The sequence below is a fragment of the Schistocerca piceifrons genome, chromosome 7, assembly GCF_021461385.2.
Source record: "Schistocerca piceifrons isolate TAMUIC-IGC-003096 chromosome 7, iqSchPice1.1, whole genome shotgun sequence".
NCBI lineage: Eukaryota > Metazoa > Arthropoda > Insecta > Orthoptera > Acrididae > Schistocerca > Schistocerca piceifrons.
In genome coordinates this window covers 412,714,275-412,742,211 of record NC_060144.1, presented here as the reverse complement: position 1 = coordinate 412,742,211, position 27,937 = coordinate 412,714,275, and the positions used below count along the sequence as shown (strand labels likewise).

Sequence of the window (27,937 nt, the reverse complement as noted above, 5' to 3'; positions counted from 1 at the left end):
ACTGCTGCCAGCCAACAGCCACATTTCTGTAGCCACAAGCAGGAGAAGGTACTACTCATACGCGACTGAACTGCGCGTGTGCATGAGGCCAGTCGTAACTGATTAAATGAGACTAATGTAAACAGTGGTGGCATCATGCTCATAGGAGGCAATTTGTTGCTATGAAGCATTGCATAGCCTTCTGAAAGCCTTTGGTACATTTTGCTGGTTGCAGACGCTTGTACGAGTACTGTGTTTTTTATATGGCGCATTTTCTTTGCAATTTAAGTTTTATTTTCGTGGTTTTTGTTTTTTTTTCCCTTTCTCTCTCTCTCATTCATGTTTTAATGCTGCAGTATTATTCTGCAGTAGCTGGACACAGTAATATCCTTTGTTAGAGTATCGGTTCTTAGCAGTCAAAATTACAAAAATTTAACTGAAAACTAAAACAATGAAAAATTCCCGGGATTCTAAAAAATTCCCGCCTTTTTCCTGGTTTTCTACTGGATGAAAAAATTCCCGCGTTTTTCCCAGATCTCCCGGTTGTCCCAGGTCACATACACCTTGTAACTACATTCTGAAACCTGGACAAGGAGGAAAAGTCTACATGAAAACTATTTTTGTGTCTTGTACAGCTATGGTATTCTATTTATAGTAGAATGTTGTTATTATTAATTCAGTTCCAATTAATTTTTATCATCAGCAACAAAAGCCAATAAAGAGTAAATGTAATGAGAACTGAGGGTAAGAATTCCAAGATCCTTAAAAAGGCTTCGGCAAGATGTAAAGTTAGTTACTTTACATGATATTATTAATGCTTACATCTGCTGAACACACACTTTATTTATTTTAAGTGCACTGCCTCACACAATAATTCCGTAAGATAACAGGGAATGAAAATACGCAAAATAAGACAACACAATGGGAGATGCAACTAAAGGCATACCATGCTGGACTGAAATTGATCAGTTTATTCAAGTGCTGACTCATTTCTTATATCCAATGTGCCCCTAGGAGTTTTGCACACAATGTTTCATTTAGAGTATGGCCATTATGTCCACTTATGATGCTAACAGGTCATGTTTACGTGCTTGAAATTGCATAATACAAATCTTTGTGGGATTAAGGCATAAACTATTTGCTGTGAACCATTTGTGGCCTATTCAACTATCATCAGAGGTGTGTCTGCTAAAGCTGAGTTTGGGCCCTCGATTAGTATGCTTGCAACATCAGCAAACATTACGGTTTTTGAAATGTCCTCTAAATTCACTGGAGGGTAACTTATCTAGGTTAGAAACTAGATTAAGAGCAAATTTTTAATGATGTTACAAATGCCACCTGATTTGTAATTATATTACCTTGTAGGTCAAATAATGAATTAGGGTCAGTGGTTCCCACAGTTGGTGCTTTGGTAATTGGCAACAAATATGAACGATATCCCTTCAATATTGTTGCCATAAAACGTAGAAATGCTTCTTGAATTTCCAGCTCTAGTGTTTGCTGAAACAAAAGGCAAAGTGTCATTGTCTGCCTATATGTCACACATTTAAAGATACCAATAATATGAATTTTTCTAAAGGTACTTATTCCTAATTCTCAATTTCAAGTGCTAGTTCAGCAACTGATAAATATGCTGTAAAGATTAAGGAAAATACAAGAAATATATTATACACAAAATCTGTTCAAAAAATTCCGGTACATTAGTAATTTCATGCCAACGGTGTGGAGGGTTGGCATCCCTGCACACGCCTGTGTTTAATGTGTAACTACTACAAGTTTCATTGTTGTATGTCTGTTAGTTATTGTTCAGTGCTGTATTGAGTAGAACATTGTGTCACACAGTTTACGACGCTCATGTCAGAAATGTCAGCATAATTGTTTATTCCAATTGAAGACTGACTGTCCACGAGATTGCAGAAGAATGTAACATTTCAGATGGATCATGTCATGAAATCCTGATACAGCATCTTGGAATGCATCATGTTGCCAACAAGTTCGTGCCACGGCTCATGAGTCAAGGCCAGAAAGACCTTTGCCTAACAATCAGTGAAAAGCTTTTGGATAACACAAATGAGAACCAGATGTTCCTTACGAGAATCATAAATGGTGATGAGACATGAGTCTACAGTTATGATGTGACCGAGGTTCTACCTTCACGAGTCGGGTAAGGTTCTCCAAGACAAAAGCTCATCAGGTCAGAGCAAATGTCGAACCCACACAGATAGTTTTCTTTGATGCTGAAGGATTAGTTCATCATGAATTCAGGCCACAGGGACAAATTGTTAATTAATGGTACTATCAAGATGTGTTGTGACGCCTGTTAGAAAATGTGAGAAGAAAATGGCCTGAAATGTGGTGAGATAGTTCATGGCTCTTGCATCATGATAACACACCCGCACATTCATCCGTTCATCCCTGTTGGTGTGTGACTATTGCGCGCGCGTGCGCCCACACACACACACACACACACACACACACACACACACACACAAAAATCACTGTGCAACCTCATCCTCTGTACCCTCCAGGCCTGGCTCCTGTGGACTTTTCTTATTGCCAAAGTTGGAAATCCCATTGAAAAGACGAAGATTTACAATGATAGATGAGATAAAAGAAAATTCACAGATGGTGATTCACATGATCCAGCAAGAGGTGTACTAAGAATGCTTCTGGAAATGGAAATATCATTGGGAACAGTGTATCAATTATGGAGGCGACTATTTAAATTGAGACCTCACACAAAAAGTAAAATGTAAGCATAGAAAAATTTTTTTATTCCTCCTGCACAAGTTCTATTGGCTCGTTCCATGTTAGGATAAAGGTACTTACTTTTCTGTACTCTCTTTTTCATATGATTATGAAATACCTAATGTGAACACTAACACATTCACCTCAATTACTTTTAGTCATATCTAACTCATTTCAGAGTGGGAGTAGTATCTATCCCAGCCTAGAAAGAAAGACGTAGATTTTTCTGTCAACTGACTTCGATCTCTCATATTGTGTTTGTAATCTTTAAAGTTAATAACATACGTAATGAAACATTACAAAACACAAACCATTGCATTCTAGTCGAAGGCAGCACCTGAGCACAGAAAAGGCTAGCTACGACCAACAATATGACTATATTGTGGAGTGGCAGCTTTCTTTGAAAAAAGTGCTGGAAGCTGTGAAACTGTGCAAAAGTAAACAGTTCAGATGATATACTGACTGTACAGTTCTATTCTGTGAGTCTTTGCTAGTTGGCTGTAGTCACAATTCTGTCTTATTTATTTTTGTTTATGCGTACAGGGGTCATCTTAAAATGATATAGGATTTATCATCACAACACAATGAAAATAAACAGTTCAAAAACATGCAAACATGATATGACCACATATTGTAATGTGGCAGGGTATTGTAATCACTCCCCTTCATTATTAACCACTACTCTGAGTTCTCTAAGTAGTCTTCAATTGTGTACTAGTTAGCTAGTTTCATGTTACATGGATCATTTGCAGGATAAATTGTTATGATATGGTACGAGTCATTTTATATTTACATCACAATTTTTTTATAAATATGCCTACATGCTGATGACCGACAACGGCTTTTTTCCCTTTTCTTTCCATAAAAAAGAAGACATACATATGTAAGTTCAAGAAGACATTTTTTCAGTTAACTTTCAAATCTTACTCTGCTGTCTGTCAGACATTTTGTATCACTGGAAAAGTGATTAAAAATTGTGGTTGCAGCACTGTGCAGACGACAAACTTAATATGGTGTAATGAATGAATAGAAACAAAATTAAGACTTACCACATTTAAAAAACTCAATATACTGCATCTCGTCAGTCCACATGTACAACTGTACCATGACTAGTGCTGTTCAGCGAGGCAGCCTGCCTCAAATAATACTCTTGTCGACAATAGGTAATGTTAAAGGACTTGACCATATTAAAATTCAATTAATGTCCACAAATTAAACACAAGATAAAAAGTAAAAATTGTCATGGTAAGATTCAAAATAATGTCCAACAACTGAGCATACAGTTATTTCATAAAAAATAATATGTAAAAACAATGAATAGGACTTGTCATGTAAAAATTCAAATTTACATCACATATTGGGCATATGGCCATTTCATAAGTGTCAATATGTAAAAATTCAAATGGACAATTATATTAATAAAACATTTTAATGTATAGTTATAACATTACACAATGTAGAGGTTAATGTAACTTTATAAAGATGATAAGGATGAGGTTTGCAGTATAGCCAAAGAAATGAGTGCGATTCAAAAAAAAATTAAATTAATGGTAGAGTCCAAAACAGACTGTAGTATAAAATATTTGGACCTAACCATCACAAGAGACATTTATTTTCAGTATTCAAAATACCGATAGACACAGATACAATTATGAAAGTCATCTCTAGCCATCCAAATTGACAGGAATGGGCTTATTTTACATCAGCCACCCATAGGACCTGTAGTGTAACAATCATATATGGACATATTAGTGTCAGCCTGAGTGATGTACTGCAGCAGCACAGACAACAGGCGAGTGTGGGATGATGTCACCGTAGTAAAGGCCAATGCAATGTTGGGAGCCAGGTCAGCTTGCTGAAAACAAAGAACTCTATGGTACAGCACAAACTAGTGCAGCAAGGGGTAAGGCAGATTTCTACATAGACAGTGGCAGTAGTATTTTAGAATAAGTAATTGGTAGTGGCACAACAAGCAAGGCGCTGCCAACTATAAGTATTCGTCATTTTTGTAATACTTTATGCCCAATTTGTTGATATTATTTTGAATTTTATTGTGACAATTCCACTTTTTTTCTTTATTTAATTTGTACATGTTAAGTGGAAATTAACATTGTCAAGTCCTATTGCTTTTAATACCAACTAAGAGCCACAGAGTGTTATTTAAGGCATGCTGCCTTACTGAAAGGCCTTACTGGAAGCTCTTGTCATGGTATAATTGTAAGTGTGACCTCCAAAGATACAGTGTACTGAGTTTTTAAAAACTGGTATGTCTTATTTTTATTTCTATACAATGTATTACTGTAATTATCCTAGAAATATTACTTCTCATTTATTCTATTTTTGAGAATATAATGTAATTGGATAGATAAAAAATTGACTCACCAAAGGCAGAAGAAAAAACACATATAGAACGAATTAAACTCTGTAAGCTTCCTGAGCCAGTGGTTCCTCTTCCTGGCACGAGGGTTAACGGGGAAGGAAGACGAATGAAGGAAAAGAACTGGTGAGGTTTCAGAAAAGGGGTAGAATTTTGAAAAGTCAACCAGAACCCCGGGTCAGGGGAGACTTACTGGATGGGATGAGAAGGAAAGACTGATTGTTGGGGACTGCACAGATGAGATTTGAAAACATGAGAGCTTAAAGATGCAAGATAAGGTAAAATGTAAGAAAGAGAATACTGCCAAAGCATCATGACGAGTTCAGTTCCCACCAGCGGAGGGCTGAGAAACAGGTGTCTGGGACAGAAAATCAGATGACATGTGCTGAAAGAGGCACCAAGGTCATGACTGTCATGTTGTAGAACACACTCTACGACAGGATATTGTGAATTGCCAGTACACATCCTCTGCTTATGCCGATTCATCCTAACTGATAACTTGGTGGCGGTCATGCCAAAGTAAAAGGCCGAACAGTGTTTAGATAACAGCTGGTATATGACATATATCATTTCACATGTGGCTCTTCCTTTGACAGTACACGTTTAGTCTATTACAAGGGTGCATAGGGCAAGACTTACAGTGGGGACAGTCATAGGGATAGGAGCGAAGGAGTACAGGGTCTGACAAGGATATTGTGGAGATTGGGAGGGTGACGAAAAGATATTCTAGGTATAATTGGCAAAATGTCTGATAGAATGGACCTCAAGTTGCCAATTGGTCGCTTTGTCAGGTGTTCAGGAGGTGTGACCTGAGGCGGGTGCAGGGTGCATCCCCCTCTGAGGAGGGGGGGGGGGGGGGGTTGAGTTGGAAGGAGTACACCATTGGAGATGCTGGCTATCGTCTTTCAAGGAATTCCTTGACAGCACACGGAAGCAGGGGTGAAATCTCAGTCATCACTGTAATAAATAGCATTGCTGCCGAACACAGGGAAGATACAGCATTGCTGAAAACCATAGAAGCCTTGAAGAATGAAGAACTGACCAAAGGAGAATTCTAATTAGAAATGGAATGATGTATATGACGAACTATGATTCGATGGGTGGGAACAACTGCTAGTCATCCCATCTCATCTGCAGTCAACAATCCTGAAGTATTTCCATGGTACTCCAATATATGGTCACCTGAGATTTATGAAGACTCTAGAGCAAATCAGATGCAGACATCACTGGCCAGGTCTCCATCATTAGACACTATGTGAAGCACTGTAAGGAATGCCAATGATGGAAGGAGGTGCCACAGTCATCTCTGGTGCATCTGGTACCAACCCATCTGCAGCAACACAATTCCACCGAATTGGAACTGATGTCTTGGTGAGGTTACCAAAGTCAACAAATGGGAATTGATGGATAATAGACTGCACTGACAGCCTCACTAGCTGTGCTGTCAACAAAGATGTGGAAGAGGGCATTTAGAAGCAAGAAGCACCCCGTATGATGATCTCTGCCGGTGGAAAAGTTTTCCAGTTGAAATTAATATCAGGGACAATTTCATGTTGCAACACTACCCACAGGATGGCAACTGCCTAACACCCACAAACGAATGGCATCACTGTACATTTTAATAAGATGTTGGCAGATATGCTCTTGATGTACACTGATGTCGAACAATACTGCATGCTGTTACGTTCACATACAACACAGCGAAGTACCACACTATAGGCTTCACACCATTCACTCTCCTCATGGTTGCATGACTGCAAAACAAAATGGATACGCTGCTCACATTCCAACTGGATGATACTCAGGATGACTATGTGAAACATCTGATCACCAGGACTGAAGAAACATAGCAGCTAGCACATGTATTGATCCTGGATGTTTAAGGAGAAAGACTGTAATGATGCAAAGCCAAATACCAGCCAGTGAGATACAGCCTGGGTTAGTTGGTATGGATTTTTATGCCTTTGCGGAAAGTGGGACTACGAGAAAAGTTACTAAAGCACTACTTTGGGTCATATCATAACACGTGTTGTTTGTTGGACATCGCAAATGAAGTCGAGGATTATGTCCCTTCATGAAGAAGACAAAAATGCAGACACATCATCCACATCCTCCATATGAAGCCTTACTACTGTTCAGAGGTGCAGATCAACAATGGGGGAGGTTCAAGGGTACTGAGACCCACTTGACAATTGTAAAACTGATGGGAGGGACTATCCCCGATGCTCATAATAGTGAACAGGATGTAACAACACAACCAGAACATAAGGATACGCCAGCACAGCCACACAGATGACAACTGATCAGATCTCGATCCAGGGTGCTGTAGTCTCTTATAATAAGGATGCTTCCAGTTGTAAGTGTTGTATTTCACTGGCAATCTGGTTTTGGATTTGGACTTGTTACTGGATGGCAGGGCAACATGTAATGTCCAATTTAGAAATGCTTGTACACAACTGTTTCAACAGTTGGATATACTGACATCAGCTTCACTGAACATTTACTTGCTTATGAAATAAATAAAAAAAATAGGGAGTGCGGTAAGCTACTACAAACAGCATAGTGAACGCCTTATTGTAGCCAACAAAGACACGAAGCCCAAGCCTACTACAGTAGTACAAGTTTATATGCCAACTAGCTTTGCAGATGATGATGAAATTGAAGAAATGTATGATGAGATAAAAGAAATTATTCAGATAGTGAAGGGAGATGAAAATTTAATAGTCATGGGTAACTGGAATTCGATAGTAAGAAAAGGAAGAGAAGGAAACGTAGTAGGTGAAGCAAGTTTTAAATTGTAAGACATTTCCAGGGGCAGGTGTGGACTCTGACCACAATCTATTGGTTGTGAACTGTTGATTAAAACTGAAGAAACTGCAAAAAGGTGGAAATTTAAGGAGATGGGACCTGGATAAACTGACAGAACGAGAGGTTGTACAGAGTTTCAGGGAGAGCATAAGGGAACAATTGACAGGAATTGGGGAAAGAAATACCGTAGAAGAAGAATGGGTACCTTTGAGGGATGAAACAGTGAAGGCAACAGAGGATCAAGTAGGTAAAAAGATGAGGGTTAGTAGAAATCCTGGGTAACAGAAGAAATATTGAATTTAATTGATGAAAGGAGAAAATATAAAAATGCAGTAAATGAAGCAAGCAAAAAGAAATACGAATGTCACAAAAATGTGATCGACAGGAAATGCAAAATGGCTAAGCAGGTATGGCTAGAAGACAAGTGTAAGGATGTAGAGGCGCATATCACTAGAGGTAAGATAGATACTGCCTACAGGAAAATTAAAGAAATCTTAGGAGAAAAGAGAACCACATTTATGAATATCAAGAGCTCAGATGGAAACCCAGTTCTAAGCAAAGATGGCAAAGCAGAAAGGTGTAAGGAGTATATAGAGGATCTACACAAGGGTGATGTACTTGAGGACAATATTATGGAAACGGAAGAGGATGTAGATGAAATAGGAATGATACTGCGTGAAGAGTTTGACAGAGCACTGAAAGACCTAAGTCGAAACGAGGCACCAGGAGTACACAACATTCCATTAGAACTACTGACAGCCTTGGGAGAACCAGTCCTACCATCTGGTGAGCAAGATGTATGAGAAAGGTGAAATACCCTCAGACTTCAAGAAGAATATAAGAATTCCAAACCCAAAGAAAGCAGGTGTTGACAGATGTGAAAATTACCGAACTATCAGTTTAATAAGTCACGTCTGCAAAATACTAATGCAAATTCTTTACAGACGAATGGAAAAACTGGTAGAAGCCGACCTCGGGGAAGACAAGTTTGGATTCCATAGAAATGTTGGAACATGTGAGGCAATACTGACCCTACGACTTATCTTAGAAAATACATTAAGGAAAGACAAACCGAAGTTTCTAGCATTTGTAGACTAAGAGAAAGCTTTTGACAATGTTGACTGGAATACACTCTTTTTTTGAACAGAATGGACAGTGCCTTGAAAGGAGGATATAAGATGAACATCAACAAAAGCAAAACTAGGATAATGGAATGTAGTCAAATTAAGTCGCGTGATGTTGAGGGAATTAGATTAGGAAATGAGACATTTAAAGTAGTAAATGAGTTTTACTATTTCGGGAGCAAAATAACTGATGATGGTCGAAGTAGAGAGGATATAAAATGTAGACTGGCAATGGCAAGGAAAGTGTTTCTGAAGAAGAGAAATTTGTTAACAATGAGTATAGATTTAAGTGTCAGAAAGTCGTTTCTGAAAGTATTTGTATGGAGTGTAGCCATGCATGGAAGTGAAACATGGACGATGAATAGTTTGGACAAGAATAGAATAGAAGCTTTCGAAATGTGGTGCTACAGAAGAATGCTGAAGATTAGATGGAGAGATCACATAACTAATGAGGAGGTATTGAATAAAACTGGGGAGAAGAGGAGTTTGTGGCACAACTTGACTAGAAGAAAGGATCGGTTGGTAGGACATGTTCTGAGTCATCAAGGGATCACCAATTTAGCATTGGAGGGCAGCGTGGAGGGTAAAAATCGTAGAGGGAGACCAAGGGATGTATACACTAAGCAGATTCAGAAGGATGTAGGTTGCAGGAAGTACTGGGAGATGAAGAAGCTTGCACAGGATAGAGTAGCATGGAGATCTGAATCAAACCAGTCTCAGGACTGACGACCACAACAACAACAATGAAATTTGTCATAAACAATCAGTCACACTCCAAAAACAGCAAGATTAATAAATGTGATGCTAGAGGAAGAAATGAATTACACAATCCATCATACGGCCTTATCCTGGCACAGAAATGAGTGAAGTATTAAATTATAAATATCTTTACTATGAAAAATGTAACAATATTATGAAAAGGAAAGTTGCTACTCACCATATAGCGGAGATGCTGAGTCGCAGATAGGCACAACAAAAAGACTGTCACAAATAACTCTATCAGCCATTACGGCCTTCATCAACAACACACACACACACACACAACTGCAGTCTCAAACAACTGAAGCCACAATGCAAGCAGCAGCACCAGTGCATTATGGGAGTGGCGACTGGGTGGGGTAAGGAGGAGGCTGGTACAGGGCTGGGGAAGGATAGTGTGGTGGGGGTAGTGCACAGTGAAGTGCTGCAGGTTAGATGGAGGGCAAGGAAGAGGTGGGGAGGGGAGTAGCGGGAAAGGAGAGAAGTAAAAAGATTGGGTGTGATGGTGGAATGACAGCTGTGTAGTGCTGGAATGGGAACAAAGAAGGGGCTGGATAGGTGAAGACAGTGACTAATGAAGGATGGGGCCAGGAGGGTTACAGAAACATAGGATGTATTGCAGGGAAAGTTCCCACCTGCGCAATTCAGAAAAGCTGGTGTTGGTAGGAAGGATCCATATGGCACAGACTGTGAAGCAGTCATTGAAATGAAGGATGTCATGTTTGGCAGCGTGTTCACCAACAGGGTGGTCCACTTGTTTCTTGGCCACAGTTTGTCAGTGGCCATTCATACAGACAGACAACTTGTTGGTTGTCATGCCCACATAGAATGCAGCACAGTGGTTGCAGCTCAGCTTGTAGATCACATGACTGGTTTCACAGGTCGCCCTGCCTCTGATGGGATAGCTGCTGTTAGTGGCAGACTGGAATAGGTGGTGGTGGTGGGAGGATGTATGGAACAGGTCTTGCATCTAGGTCTATTACAGGGTATGAGCCATGTGGTAAGGGGTTGGAAGCAGGGGTTGTATAAGGATGGATGAGTATATTGTGTAGGTTTGGTGGACAGCAGAATACAACTGTGGGAGGGGTGGGAAGGATAGTGGGTAGGACATTTCTTGTGAGAAATGTCCAGCCCACTGGCCACAAACTGTGGCCTAAAGAAACAAGAAGACCACCCTGTTGCTGAACACACTGCCAAAAATGATGTTCTTCATTTCAATGACTGCTTCACAGCCTGTGCCATATGGATCCTTCTCACGAACACCAGCTTTTCTGAATTGTGCAGGCAGGAACTTTGCCTTCAATACATCCTACATTCCCGTAACCATCCGGGCCCCAACCTTCGTTATCCACTGTTCTCACCCATCCAGCCCCTTCCCCGTTCCCATTCCAGCACTACACAGCTGTCATTCCACCATCACATCCAGCCTTTTTACTTCTCTCCTTTTCTGCTACTTCCCCCCACTCCCCTCCCTCCTGCCCTCCATCTAACTTGCAGCACTTTAATGTCCGCTACCCCCATCATACTATCCCTCCCCCCTCCCCACTGCAGCCTCCTCCTTACCCCCACCCAGTCCCCACTCCCATCATGCACTGGTGCTGCTGCTCGCAATGTGGTTTCAGTTGTCTGAGACTGCAGTCATATGTAAGTAAGTGTGTGTGTGTGTGTGTGTGTGTGTGTGTGTGTGTGTGTGTGTGTGTGATCTATTGTTGGCGAAGGCCTTAATGGAAGAAAGCTTTATTTGTGACAGTCTTTTCATTCTATTTGAGACTCAGCATCTCCACTGTATGGTAAGTAGCAACTTTCCTTTTTATAATATTGTTAGATTCTATCATGGATTTTCCATTGTTTGATTTACTATGAGAAATGTAATAGTAAAATTAATTTTAAACACAAAATGAAACCATGAGAGAGAGAGAGAGAGAGAGAGAGAGAGAGAGAGAGAGAGAGAGAGAGAGAGTGCAAATACATAGGCATGGGGAGGGGGGAGGGGAATAATAATAATAATAATAAACCACCGAAGGAATAAAAAGCTTACCATAAATGTAAAAATCAATAATGTAAATGGTCAGGTTTTTGTCAATAAAAAAATTGGCACATTCCATATTAAAGCAAGAGATTGCAACTATGATCCGTAGAACATGCAAGTAACTAACTAACTCCCTGAATGAGGCAATGGTGTCTTCAAATTATGAGACAATGATGTCTTCGAATTAGTGTGTCCCTGTGCCATCAGAAGATGGCAGCTGAGGGTATATGGATTCAGGCCTGCATGCATTGATTTACATGCTGAGGTTGAAGAACTCAGCGCATTTACAATGACCACCATAGTTGAGGAACAACTGCAGGCCATACTTACCCCTTACATTGTAAATCTGATAAAGCAAGGAATATGCATGTGTTCCAAGCAGTTACCAATATTTTTCTCATACATGGAGCCAAAAGACAAATGTGTTGACACTTCTTGGCAGATTATAACTGTGTGCAGGACCAAGACTCGAACTCAGGACCTTTGCCTTTCGCTGGCAAGTGCTCACCAACTGAGCTACCCAAGCATGATTCATGACTCATCCTCACAGCTTTACTTTCGCCAGTGTCTCATCTCCTACCTTCCAAACTTCACAGAAGTTCTCCTGCGAAATTTGTGGGACTAGCACTCCTGGAAGAAAAAATATTGCAGAGACATGGCTTAACCATAGCCTGGAGAAAGTTTTGTAAAATGAAGTTTTTGCTCTGCAGTGAAGTGAGTGTGTTATGAAACTTCTTGGCAGATTCAAACAGTGTGCTGGATCGAGACTCCAACTCAGGACCTTTGCCTTTCGCGAGCAAGTGCTCAACCGACTGAACTATCCAAGTAGGACTCAGGACCAATACTCACAGCCTTACTTCCACGAGTACCTCATCTCCTATCTGAGTAGTTGATGCACTAATAAGAACAATTACACTTTAGTAGAGCTGAGTCCAAAACAGACTGTACCAAAATAATGGTGAATGATGAGAGCAAATCACATCTTAAGTGCAAAAAAGCAGATAAACACAAAGAAATAGTTTTAGTGTGTGGAAATCCTTCCACAATGACTGTGTAGCACTCAGTAACAGTGAACTTCATGCTATGATGTGTTCAAAAGAGAGAATTAAATTTTATTTCGAAGCCTGCATAAAGAGTTTCAATACCAAACTTTTCTTTTCAGGAAAAGGAAGATTGGTGATTCTGTGGAAGCACAGCACCACAGTGTTGCGCAAGCCTTAAGCAGCTGGTGAGCACAAGCTGCTGGCATGCCTGTTACAGCAATGAGGCTGTTCAAACGTTGTGAGACAGATCAGACCTGGCACTGTGAATTTGCCAGTGTGGTGGTAAGATGGGAGTCTTACAGAATGAGTCAAGCAGTTTCTCCACTGGCGGGCCAAGAAAATGTTGTCAAAAACATGACTAGGTGTGGTGCATTGTCACAGCAGATGAGCTGCAATCTTGTATAAATAGCTGTGAATTTTCAGCATAGATGTCCACAGCTTGGCAGACTGACTACAATAAGGGGGCTACGCCGAGCAAAATGCAGCAGGGATCAGGGGCTGTGAAACTTCTGGGTATTATGGTGGGCAGCAATCTCACTTGCAAGTACACACTGTACATGTGTGTGTGACAAACTTTCATGAATCAAATACGGACTTAGAAAACTGAAACATGTGATAAGTGATCAGTATCTGTTAATGATACATTATTCACTGTTTCACAGCCATATCAGCTATGGCCCGTTACTATTTGATCACTCTACCAGCAGCAAGGAAGTACTGTTACTAAATAATAATAACAATAATAATAATAATAATAATAATAATAATAATAATAAAAGGAAATAAAGATCATAATATCAAGCAGGGAACTCAACCACTGCATGTCTAGAAGTAATGACAATTTGCTGTCAATGTGTCTTCAACTGTCTCATGTATGTGAAGGAAAATCATTAAACATTCAGCAACAGGAGTGATATCCACAATTATAACACACACAATAAGAAAAAGAGACATCTCAAACTGTTACCTGTCAATGACGTGGAACAATTTTCCAGCAGGACTATTAAAATATTCAATCATCTAAATATTAGTGAAATTTTGAGGAAATATTTTGCACAATATGCGACAAAAACCACGGCGCAGTTTGAATTAATTCTTTGGCAGTGAAATAGCAAATTGCATTGCCTAAACAATGCAGTATTATATGCAATTAATTATTGTGTAACGGACATGTATTTGTAAAAATGTTCTCACTCTTTGTTATTAAGTACTATACTATACTTATGTTAATTTGTTATTGTATTAAAATGCTTGTGTGATCTTACCTTTGTTAATACTGATACAGGGCGTTCAGTCATGACTGACAAATGCCTTGGCTATGGTACTAAATGGTAGTGTTTTTATAAATTTACATAAACGAGTTAACTTGGGATGTAGCCAATTGATTGATATCACTAAACTGTCCATTTGGTAGTAATATTGTCTTTCACAAGGGAAATATTAAAATGTGCAATAGGCTGACGGTACTACAACAAAGGAACAGAAAGAGAGTGCAGAAATATAGTGTCTGATGGGAGCACACATGAATAAGGGAGCAAGATGAAAAGTTCTCAGTCTGTTACAAAGATTGCATTGATATGAATGAAAACAGGTTTCTGTTATGTTTGTACATGGAGGGAGAGAGAGAGAGAGAGAGAGAGAGAGAGAGAGAGAGAGAGAGAGAGAGAGAGAGAGAGAGAGAGAGGGAGAGAGGAGGGGGGGGGGGGGGAGAGAGAGAGAGAGAGAGAGAGAGAGAGAGAGAGAGAGAGAGAGAGAGAGAGAGAGAGAGTTTTAAGTTTTAACAAGGACTTTGTCCACAATTTTTGCAAGTACAGGAATTGAAGTGACCAGATAACTAAGGTGGGCAGCAAGATATGCAGAATGGATATAAACATATCAGAAGTGAACTAAAAACTTTTAGAAAGGATGTTTTAACATTAGTGGAAGAAACCAAGATACCGAAAGACACACTGCCCTACATGCCATGTCAGTAAACAAGAGATACAATCTTCTGTGATGATGATAGTGCAATTTACAGACAAAGAGGGCTAAAAACATTGTATTCCAACATTCATTCAGTGCATGTGGAACCGTATATAATTTGCTGATGAATATGTTAAATGGAAGTGTAGTGTGGTAGTGTGTTACTGGCATCTTCATATAACAAGAGGTTATAAAAATCGTGAACTAACAGAAGTGAAATGATCTGAAAAAATGAGTAGTATGATTGCAAGGGACAGTTTTAATGGAATGGAAAAAAATGTCAGAGATTTTCCAGCTCATCAACAGATGTGTTCTTAAAAGACCAAGTGAACCTCTCTTATACTCCCTCTCTCTCTTGACACAGACCAGTGAAGAAATTAACCTTCTTTTATATTCAGAAGCTACATAGCTCTGGCACCACACCAATTGTGGGAGGCTGAATGGTTCGTCTAAGATACATGCAGTGTACTGCAACACAGGAGTCAGCAATGAGATCTAGCATTTTAGAACGCAGAAACATGCAAGTTTGTCAGTTAGCTGAAGTTCAAAAGTTGTTATAATGCAGACACTTCATGTGGAAGTTTTAGGTGGTGGGTGTTTCGGACTGTAATTGTGTACAATACAGCTAGAGGTTGGGCCTGAACTACCTTGTTTACAATACTTCCAACTTCAGTCAGCAATTGTGCAAGAGCTGTTACCGAACACTTTGACTATGCATTGGTTGTCATATTTTTTTCTTATATGAATTGAGTGCAGAGACTGATTCTGGTCCATCATGGGATTCCAATTATGATTCTCTCACAACACCAAAAGGGTTCGACAATTCCTATGACAATGTGTTAGTTCTGCTTTTGCAGAAACAGAACATGAGTATAGGCTGGTTGGCTGCCCAGAGAGACAGATGTGTGGTTTGTTACCCTATTCTGTTCCTCTCCCCTCTAGAGGTCATAATTCTTGTTTGTTTATTCTCATGGCTGACTGCCAGTTTATAGTGTCTGCACTCTGCACTGTAGTGACCAGAAAACAGAACCTATAAATATATTCTGAACATGCCAAAAGTTTTCCCCTAAGGTGCGAACAGAGTTATTTTCAGTTACACTTTTATGAACGTAGCTTGTCACTTCTGTACATAGTGTTGTCTCATATGGGTCACACAGCTATGAATGCTCATGAAAGATTGAAACCAATATTCTGCAGATTTTGTAGTTATTGAAATGAGTGGGGAAAGAAAAAATAATGTTGAGAAGCACATTATCATACAAACACACTGTTCACTTCCACGAAAATGCTCCTGCTTCTCAGCAGAAACAATCATTTGCCGAAAGCTTAAATAGAAACAAAACATTCCAGTCAAAAATCTCTCCTTTTTTATGGTTCATTTCAAAGTACTACGGCTTCATCTTGAAGCAAGTAGCAGGACAACCTTTTAAACAACAAAAAAGGAAAAAATGTGAATTTCACCAAAAGCAGATGTGACTTCACAAAAAATTGGCGCAAATTTCACCCAACAGTGATGCAAATTTTGCCAAAAACAGATGCACATTTTAGCACAAATAGATGCAAATATCGGAAAAAATAGATGAGACTACTGTCAAAAATATGCAAAGTTTGCCAAAAATAGATGTTACATTTTCAAGTCCCTAGTAATTAATGTTAATCACGTATGGTGAAATGGACAAACTCAGCATCAGGATGACAAACAAGAATTTTATTCCAGTCCTCTCATCTGCTCCCAAGACCTGCTCTAGACATATCTCCTAGTCCCACCCACCACAATAAAATGTAACAGATCCAACAGAAGTTTGCTTGATGATATGAAAAAGCATCTCTAATATAAATCCATTCAGCCGTCACTGTCAGTTGCTTTCTATTATAATGATGAACAGCAGAATGTCATATTAACAATTATAAATGACTTATCATGCTGTTATAATCTTATATTACCTCCTTCCTCTTTAGTTGGAAATCTCTATCAATGTTATTTTCTTTTGATGTATCTTGAGCCAAACTGTTCACAGTTCTTATGTGCAACATCACTTTCTGTTGCAAATTCTCAAGGCTGTTCCGCAATATCCTGGCTGGTTTCTTTGGGAGCAGCTTTGTACTGAGGCTTCTTCTATCTTCACAGCTGTAATTTCCAGGATTTTAGTAGTCTAAGATTCAACAATCTTACAGTTGCAAACTATACTGGCACTGATTTTATTAATCACTTTGTTATGAAATTACTGAAAGATAATGGAATAATCAGTACACTTTCCTACATATTATTTACAAAGTGGCTTATTTTGCTAAGTTGCTGCAGCCATGAGCACAAAACTTAAAGATCCACTTGAAATACATTTGAAAAGTTACAGAAGATACAAGATCAGCTGGCAAAATTCCTTGCAACAGCCAATGATTAGTGAATGTAAAATGAACTGACTCTGGAGTTATAGTCCTTTACACAGAATTCCTCTAGGTTTCAGCATGCATAATTTAAGAATATCCACATAACACACACTGAGTGATCAAAGCTATATTACAAGCAAGAACATCAATACTGTACTGAAAGTTCCATAAATAATGAATTGTCACAGTGACAATAAGAGATTAATGCTCCAGTTAGTGTATCTAAAAATATATTAACAACAAGATCCTTTTGCTTATGTTATTGTACAATGAAAGCACAGAAAAAGATATTATCATAAGTCACTCTTTTGAGGTTCAACTGTCAAACAACCATGTTGTGCCAGAAATTTGCATTTGTAAATGGTCACAAATTTTCTTTACCAATTTGGCAGTACTTCTCTGAAATAAAGAAAAAAAACAGAAAACACAATGAATACACTGATCAGCACAAAAATAATTATTATTATTTCTTGCATGAAACCTAGGTCCTATGGCCACATGATTAAACATCTGACCAACTTCATGTGCATGGAATTAGAAAACCTACTGATTTAAAGAGCCCTTGGGACAGGGCAAATAGTGATGGCTGGAGCTAAATGTGATAGAAACAGAGCTGCTTATTGATGGTTCACATAGTGTTGTTATAACTGTCAACAGAAAATAAAAAATTACAATGGTTCAAAACCACAGTATGTCAGTTCAGTACTTGTGTGCTACCTTCTCATAATTGACAAGTACTGAGAGACACTGTCATTGACATCCCTTGACACCAACTGTAACTGAAACCCACTTACTAAGTCATATACTAAGTCCTTGTACATTATGTGACTCAACGAATTCTTGTAATTCTGACTATTGCTGGTACCAAAACACGTAAAATATTTATATACATATGTGATCTAGGCAATTCTGTATTTAAGTGTAAAATCAATTGGGTTTGGGGTTGCTCTGCTAGTTATGTTGGGGTCTGTAGTTCAAAGACCAGTTTGATGCAGCTCTCCGTGTTACTCTTCCTTGCTAGCCTCTTCATCTCTGAATAACTACGGCTCCCTACACTATGTGATCAAAAGTATCCGAACACCCCCAAAAACTTAAGTTTTTCATATTAGGTGCATTTTGCTACCACCTACTGCCAGGTACTCCATATCAGCAACCTCAGAAGTCATTAGACATCCTGAGAGAGCAGAATGGGGCACTCTGAGGAACTCATGGACTTTGAACGTGGTCAGGTGATTGGGTGTCACTTGTGTCACACGTCTGTACGCAAGATTTCCACACTCCTAAACATCCCTAGGTCCACTGTTTCTGATGTGATAGTGAAGTGGAAATGTGAAGGTATACGTACAGTACAAAAGTGTACTGGTTGACCATGTCTGTTGACTGACAGAGACCGCCAACAGTTGAAGATGGTCATAATGTGTAATAGGCAGACATCTATTCAGACCATCACACAGGAATTCCAAACTGCATCAGGATCCACTACGACAGTTAGGCAGGAGGTGAGAAAACTTGGAGTTCATGGTTGGCGGCTGCTCATAAGCCACACGTCATGCCGGTAAATGCCAAATAACACCTCGCTTAGTGTAAGGAGTGTAAACATTGGACAATTGAACAGTGGAAAAATGTTGTGTGGAGTAACAAATCACGGTACACAATGTGGCAATCCGATGGCAAGGTGTGGGTATGGTGAATGCCCAGTGAACATCATCTGTCAGTGTGTGTAGTGTCAACAGTAAGATTTGGGATGTTTTGGAGCACCGACTTTGTGCCAGGCCTCACTGACCGACATCGATACCTCTCCTTAGTGCAGCACTCCGTAAAGAATTGGCTGCCATTCGCTATGAAACCTTCCAACACCTGATTAAATGTAGGCCTGCGAGAGTGGAAGCTGTCATCAAGGCTGAGGGTGGGCCAACACAATATGAATTCCAGCATTACTGGTGGAGGACTCCGCGAACTTGTAAGTCATTTTCAGCCAGGTGTCTAGATACTTTTGATCACATAGTGTATGTCTTTCCGAATCTGCTTACTGTATTCACCTCTTGGTCTCCTAGAATTATTAACTTGCACACTTCTCTCAAACTTGAATTTGTGACACCTCAGAATGCGTCCTATTAACTGATACCCTCTTTTAGTAAAGTTATGGCACAATATTCTTTTCTCTCCAATTCTATTCAGTTTCATTGACTATATGATCTACCCATCCGATCTTCAGTATTCTTCTGTAGCATCTCATTTCAAAAGTCTCTATTCTCTTCTTGTCTGAACTGTTTATCTTCCACATTTCACTTAAGTACAGGGCTACACTTCAGATAATGGTCCAGAAAAGTTTAGCTAACACTTAAATCTATATTCAGTGTTACCATATTTCCATTCTTCAGAAATGCTTTTCTTGCCACTTTCAGTCTACATTTTTTATCCTCTCTGTTTCCTCATAATCAGTTATTTTACTACACAAATATCAAAATTCTTCTAATACTTTTAGTGTCTCATTTCCTAACCTAATTCCTGCAGCATTATCCGATCTGAAAATTTTTCTTTGGTTTCTTTTACTGCTTGCTCGATATACAGATTATTGAACAACATCGGGGATACACTCCCTTCTCAACCACTACTCTCCTTTCATGCCCTTCATCTCTTATAACATGTCTGGTTTCTGTACTAGTTGTATATAACCTTCTGCACCCTGTATTTTATTACAGCCATGAGGTTAGTCTGCCTTGTGTATTCCTAATTTCTCTGGCATCCTAACTGATCTTCCTCAGGTTTGGCTTCTACCAGTTTTCCATTCTTCTGTAAATAATTCACATCAGTACTTATTAAACTGATAGTTTGGTAATATTCACACTTGTTAGCAGCTGCTTTCTTTACAACTAGAATTATTACATTCTGAGGGTATTTCGTCTGTCTCACACATCTTATTTAGCAGATGGAATAGGTTTGTTATGGCTAGCTCTCCCAAAGCTATCAGCAGTTATGAGAAAATGTCATCTATTCTTGTTTCAATTTCAGTCTTTCAGTGCTCTGTCAAATTCTTCTCACAGTATCATGTCTCCTAACTCATTTTAATCTATTCATCTATATCTTCTTCTCTTTCTACATTATTGCCTTCAATTAAATTTCCATTGTATAGTCCTCCTTACATTTCTTCCACCTTTGAGCTTTCCCTTCCTTACTTATTACTGGTTTTCAACCTGAGCTCTTGATATTCATATAGCTTCTTTCCTTTTTTTACAAATGTGTCTTTAATATTCCTGCAGGCTGTATCTATCTTTCCCGTACATATATATGCTTCTATACCCTTAAATTTATCTTCTATCCATTGCTTCTTAATCATTTTCTGCTTCCAAGTCAATCTCATTTTTACAAGTTTGTATTTTCTTTTGCCTTCTTCATTTGCTACATTTTTATATTATCTCCTTTCACCATTGAAATTCAATACTTTTGTGACATCCCAGGATTTCTACTAGGCCTCATCTTTTTACCAATTTGATCCTCTGGCGCCTTCATTATTTTATCTCTCAAAGCTAACCACTCATCTTCTAATGTATTCCTTTCCACTGTTGCAGTACATCATTACCTAATGTATCTTCTGAAACTCTCAGCAACCTCTGGTTCTCTCAAATTATCCAGGCCCAATCTCCTTAATTTACTACCTTTTTGCAAGCTCTTAAGTTTCAATCTACAGTTCAACCAATAAATTATGGAACGAGTTCACAATTGCCCCTGGAGATTTCTTACAAGTTTAAAATATGGTTCCAAAAGCTCTGACTTAGCATTATATAATCAATCTGAAACCTTCCAGTGTCTCCACATCTCTTCCATGAATACAACCTTTTTTCATGATGGTCTTTTTTCATGACTAAATTATGCTCTAAGTAAAATTCTACCAAGTAGCTTCCCAAAGAGCATCTTCACCTACTATTTTTCCTTCTTTTACTTTTCCTACCATTTTATTCCAGTCTCCCATCATAATTACTTTACCTCAGCCTTAAATATCTGAATCATCTCTTTTATCTTACCAGACTTTTTTTTCAATCTCTTCATTATCTATTGAGCTAGCTGGCACATAAACTTAGCAGTCATAATTTACAAACTAGTCTCTTTGATCTACAATTAATAATCAATCAATAATAGATTCATATCTGAATCATGACCTGATAACTATTATCAAACATCTGCTTATTTTCAGTAACTATTGGATAATAAACATTGAAAATCATTTAGCCTTACAGAAGTATAAGAGATTGCCATTCAGTGCTCCCAGAAGTCATAATAAACACTGAAAATCATTTAGTCTAATAGAAGTATAAGAGATTGACATTAAGTGCTGCCAGAAATCATGCCATTTTCTAATGCTACTTCAAAGATTGACTTTTCTGAATTGTATACTGCTGTATGAATGTGAGGATGAATTGCTCTTTGTGTCTGGTCTCAAAAATAGGCCTGATTTGGAGCATGTACTGTGAGTGTTACACAGTAGTATGCATGAGAGTGAGCCCCTATGTGGATGTGTGTCTAGCAGGTCACACTGGTGTATAACGTTTACTGAATACTATGCTTTATATTTTACATGCAGGGCTGGCTGTCTGGTAATGGCCCATGGCCATAAGAAATCAATAACTGTCAAGACAGATGTTTTGTGGAACCAATGTATTCTTTGTTCTGCTTTGGTCGACTTCATGTGTTAGCCTGCAACTGTCAGAGTTTCTGTGAACTTGGATCCTACCAATAAATGATACAATGCAGGTTTTCACAGCCAGTATTTGTGTTTTTTGTGATATTTGTTTCATGGGCATTTGATTCTCATCCGGCCGGCCAGAGTGGCCGAGCGGTTAAAGGCGCTACAGTCTGGAACCGCACGACCGCTACGGTCGCAGGTTCAAATCCTGCCTCGGGCATGGATGTGTGTGATGTCCTTAGGTTAGTTAGGTTTAAGTAGTAGCTCTGAGGGATGAAGTAGTGAAGGCAGCAGACGATCAAGTAGGTAAAAAGACGAGGGCTAATAGAAATCCTTGGGTAACAGAAGAAATACTGAATTTAACTGATGAAAGGAGAAAATATAAAAATGCAGTAAATGAAGCAGGCAAAAAGGAATACAAACATCTCAAAAATGATATCGACAGGAAGTGCAAAATGGCTAAGCAGGGATGGCTAGAGGACAAATGTAAGGATGTAGAGGCTTGTCTCACTAGGGGTAAGATGGATACTGCCTACAGGAAAATTAGAGAGACCTTTGGAGAGAAGAGAACCACTTGTATGAATATCAAGAGCTCAGATGGCAACACAGTTCTAAGCAAAGAAGGGAAGGCAGAAAGGTGGAAGGAGTATATAGAGGATTTATACAATGGTGATGTACTTGAGGACAATATTATGGAAATGGAAGAGGATGTAGATGAAGACGAAATGGGAGATAAGATACTGCGTGAAGAGTTTGACAGAGCACTGAAAGACCTGAGTCGAAACAAGGCCCCGGGAGTAGACAACATTCCATTAGAACTACTGATGGCCTTGGGAGAGCCAGTCATGACAAAACTCTACCATCTGGTGAGCACAATGTATGAGACAGGCGAAATACCGTCAGACTTCAAGAAGAATATAATAATTCCAATCCCAAAGAAAGCAGGTGTTGACAGATGTGAAAATTACCGAACTATCAGTTTAATAAGTCACAGCTGCAAAATACTAACACGAATTCTTTACAGACGAATGGAAAAACTGGTAGAAGCCGACCTCGGGGAAGATCAGTTTGGATTACGTAGAAATGTTGGAACACGTGAGGCAATACTGACCTTACGACTTATCTTAGAAGAAAGATTAAGAAAAGGCAAACCTACGTTTCTAGCATTTGTAGACTTAGAGAAAGCTTTTGACAATGTTAACTGGAATACTCACTTTCAAATTCTGAAGGTGGCAGGGGGAAAATACAGGGAGTGAAAGGCTATTTACAACTTGTACAGAAACCAGATGGCAGTTATAAGAGTCGAGGGGCATGAAAGGGAAGCAGTGGTTGGGAAAGGAATGAGACAGGGTTGTAGCCTTTCCCCGATGTTATTCAATCTGTATATTGAGCAAGCAGTAAAGGAAACAAAAGAAAAATTCAGAGTAGGTATTAAAATTCATGGAGAAGAAGTAAAAACTTTGAGGTTCGCCGATGACATTGTAATTCTGTCAGAGACAGCAAAGTACTTGGAAGAGCAGTTGAACGGAATGGACAGTGTCTTGAAAGGAGGATATAAGATGAACATCAACAAAAGCAAAACGAGGATAATGGAATGTAGTCAAATTAAGTCGGGTGATGCTGAGTGAATTAGATTAGGAAATGAAACACTTAGAGTAGTAAAGGAGTTTTGCTATTTAGGGAGTAAAATAACCGATGATGGTCGAAGCAGAGAGGATATAAAATGTAGACTGGCAATGGCAAGGAAAGCGTTTCTCAAGAAGAGAAACTTGTTAACATCGAGTATAGATTTAAGTGTCAGGAAGTCGTTTCTGAAAGTATTTGTATGGAGTGTAGCCATGTATGGAAGTGAAACATGGACGATAACTAGTTTGGACAAGAAGAGAATAGAAGCTTTCGAAATGTGGTGCTACAGAAGAATGCTGAAGATAAGGTGGGTAGATCACGTAACTAATGAGGAGGTATTGAGTAGGATTGGGGAGAAGAGGAGTTTGTGGCACAACTTGACTAGAAGAAGGGATCGGTTGGTAGGACATGTTTTGAGGCATCGAGGGATCACCAATTTAGCATTGGAGGGCACCGTGGAGGGTAAAAATCGTAGAGGGAGACCAAGAGATGAATACACTAAGCAGATTCAGAAGGATGTAGGTTGCAGTAGGTACTGGGAGATGAAGAAGCTTGCACAGGATAGAGTAGCATGGAGAGCTGCATCAAACCAGTCTCAGGACTGAAGACCACAACAACAACAACAACAACAAGTAGTTCTAAGTTCTAGGGGACTTATGACCACAGCAGTTGAGTCCCATAGTCCTCAGAGCCATTTGAACCATTTGATTCTCATCCAAGCTATTTTTCTCTGCCTAACATTTCATCTCCCAGAGATGCAGACATTGTCAGCGACTATAACAACTCAGAAAGTAGTTACAACATCAAGCGACCTCAGCACGCTGAAGAGTTTATATGTCAGGCTGCTGGGTTGCACCGACATGCGTTATGGAGCTTTGTTTAGTACTATGGCTCACAACTTGTCTAACCTCAGTCCTTATTATTTTCTATTAAAGTTGTTTCTGTGTTTCTGATTTTCTATGGCCTCTCTGTATATCCAAGCATAGTAATTATTTGATCCTGATAAAACCATGGTCTCAGAAAAATGAATTTGGTGGTTTCCTGGTATCAGTACATGTTCTGCTACTTTGATTTATCTGTTTTGCCCAGATAACAACGGCTTGTGTTCCTTAAGGCAGGCATTAATGCTGCTTTGGGTTGCTCATATGCACACTTGGCCCTTTGTGAAAGGGATTTTATATACTTTGGCTGTGGCAACCTGAGGGTGTAGGTCTTCTGCAAATATTCATGCACCTTCCTTGAAGGTTTAAACATAGTATCAATACAGTGTTTTCCAAGTAATCTGCCGATGTGAGCTCTAACTGATTTTATGAATGGGAGGAAGACTTTCCCTTTAGTTGGTTCTTTTTCACTAAGCTCTCCAGATCTTTTAAGACGTAGTGCCCTATTTATTTTTTGTCACAATAGCTCTTTCTTCTGAAGGCAATTTTTAAATGATCAAATGTATCCTCCAAGTACTGTAGCTCATAGATTCTCTTAGTATGGTCCATCCCAAATAGAAAAGAGGAGTTACCAGAACACTAGTGGAGCAGGATTAGAGAATGTGTGAGCCACATTACTTGGAGGATGATCAGACTTCAGAAGAAATAGCTACTGTGACAAAGAGACAAATAGTTCACTACAGTAAAACACCGGTGGACCAGGATTAGAGAATGTGCGAGCCACAGTACTTGGTGGATGAGCAGCCTTCAGAAGAAATGGCTACTGACAGAGATAAATAGGTCACTAAACCCTAAAAAATCTGAAGATTCTAATGAGAATGAACCATCTAAAGGGAAATTTCTCCTTCCATAAAATTGGTCACAGCAGAGTTCTTGGAAGGCTTGGTATTGACACAATGTTTAAACCTGCAAGAAGGGTGTGGGAACATTTGGACATTACAAAGAACCTACACCTACTGCTTGCCACAGCTGGAGTACTAAAATCCCTTGCATATGCAGTCAAGTGTAAATAGGAACTACAAAAAGAAGCATTAACACCTGCTTTAAGAATCAAAAGAAATATTATCGTCTGGGCAACATGGATAGATGAGCAATAGCTGAACAATGGTTCTCAGATACGGGAGTGACTCAAAGACTTCTTAAGTAACAGAACTCAGTAAGTGGTCCTTGATAGTGAGTGTTAATCAGAGACAAGGGTATCATCAGGTGTGCCCCAGGGAAGTATGATTGGGACCTGTTATTTTCTATGTATATAAATGAACTGCCTGACAGGTTGAGCAGCAACCTGCAGTTGTTGGCTGACTGATGATGCTCTGGTTTACAGGAATGTGTCTGCACTGAGTATAACAGACAAAATTTCAAGTTTCTGTGATGAATGCCAACTAGTTCTACATGTAGAAAAATGTGAGTTAATACAGATGAGTAGGACAAACAAACTCATAACATTTGAATATAACATCAGTAGTGTGCTGCTTGACACTATCACATCATTTACATATCTAGCTGTAATGCTGCAAAGCAATAGGAAATGGAATGAGCATGTAAGGATTGTAGTAGAGAAGGTGAATGGCTGACTTCGATTTACTGGGAGAATTTTAGGAAAGTGTTCATCTGTAAAGGAGACTGCATGTGGGTGACTACTGTGACCCATTGTTGAGTACTGTTCAAGTGTTTGGGACCCGCTCCTGCTCACTTTAAAGGAAAGCATTGAAGCAATTCAGAAGTAAGTTGCTAGATTTGTTACCAGTAGATTCAAATAACATGCATTTATTATGAGATGCTTCGGGAACTCAAATGGGAATCACTGGAGGGAAGACAACAATCTTTTCGAGGAGCAGTATTGAGAAAATTTAGAGCACTGGAATTTGAGGCTGACTGCAGAATGATTCTACTGCTGCCAATGTACATTTTGCACAGGATCATGAGGATAAGAGAGATTAGGGCTTGTATGGAAGAATATAGACAGCCATTTTTTTCCCCCTTTGCTGTATTTTGTGAATTGAACAGGAAAGGAAATGACTAGTAGTGGTAAGGGTACCCTCTGCCACGCACCTTATAGTGGCTTGTGGAGTATGTGTGTGTATTTGTGTGTAGATTTAGATGTAGAATGCACTGGGACCATGGAATTATCATACCATGGTTTTATCAAGAGGAATCATTGCTATGTAAGGATGTAGGGAGATGCCACAGAAATTCAAAATCAACTTTAACTGAATAGAATATGGAGTGAATTTAGACAAGTTGTAGATCTTAGAACCAAATAAAGCTTCATAACACACACATCAATGGACTCTGTGATCTTAGGCAGTGGTCTGATGATCTCATGAACCAACTGTAGTCTGGAAACGTATGAACAGTTCAGCTTTTTGAACTGGTTTGAGACTGTAAAAGTTTTCTGAATTGTTACAGCCACTAGTAGATGACACATTACGCAGAGAAATGTGTCTTGGACTATGACCTAATGCTCATAAAATAATATCACCAAAAACCTACCATAAAGTTTACAAGCTCACTCCCTAAGCAACTTGCACATCAGGAGAAGGACAAAAATCATATTCAGTGAGAGTATAACAGGGGAGGTGTTCACAACATGGAGTTGCATGGCTGGACAACATGCAGTTTTTGGCTGTGGCAGATTCAGATGATGGCAGTTATACGGTTAGTACTGCTGCGTTCCGAAACAGTTTGGTGCACAAATTGTAAATTTTTAAAAACTTTTTTCCAGTCATGACCAGACAATATAGGCCAGTGTGGCTGATGTGCTATTGTTGACATTACATCAAAACACTCCAGAGACACGGGGTTTGTGACACTGATCATGGTTGAGGTGCCATTAACACAGTGTGACCAGCAGTTAAGTAACATTTTGTAACTCAGAGCACTTGTGTGCTACTGAGGAACTCTAGCAACCTAGCAACCCTTACTCGGGGCAAAGTGAGCTAGGAAAAGCTGACAGAACAACTACATGACAATCCTAACCCCCCACCACCACCACCCCCAGTACAACTACGTCACAGGCACAGTTGTAAGGTTATAAATATTCGAACTTAGCGGCTCTCAAGAATTTGGTTGTGCCGCCATTCTGTCTGCATCTTTAACTGGTGAGAATATTGGGCTTTTGAGTTTCAGATAAGCCACAGCTAAAACTGTGTGATGAAGATCGGTTTGCAACCTGTCTGCTGATTAATTCATCCAGTTGCACCACAAGGTATGCCCTACCTGTGGTATAACAGCTGTGGAACTCTGGGAAACTTCACCGAAGTAGGGAGTGGGTGTCTAGCTAGCCACCACCCCCTCAGGGATTTCGGTTGACAGACTGCAAACTATCAGTGATTCACATCTGGGGTTGGAATAGGGGCCAACAGCAAGATCACTTACATAGCGCGAATACATAAAGAGCTCGTGATCACGTTCTCACTTCCTGAGCACAGGGTCCTGGGTTTGATTCCAGGTGGGGTCAGGGATTTTCCTC

The 27,937-nt window shown here is 39.4% G+C and overlaps 1 protein-coding gene across 3 annotated transcripts in view; it reads right to left on the bottom strand.

Moving 5' to 3' along the window:
- The window catches only part of LOC124709135 (DENN domain-containing protein Crag), a 333,511-nt gene that overhangs the window by 231,026 nt on the left and 74,548 nt on the right, over positions 1–27,937 (bottom strand). For all 3 annotated transcript variants that reach the window (XM_047240798.1, XM_047240799.1, XM_047240801.1), the window contains exons 10-11: positions 16,774–16,957; positions 1,338–1,479 (exon numbers count right to left, since the gene is read on the bottom strand). In XM_047240798.1, the coding sequence (XP_047096754.1) occupies positions 1,338–1,479; positions 16,774–16,957 (326 nt within the window). The remainder of the gene's footprint in view (positions 1–1,337; positions 1,480–16,773; positions 16,958–27,937) is intronic.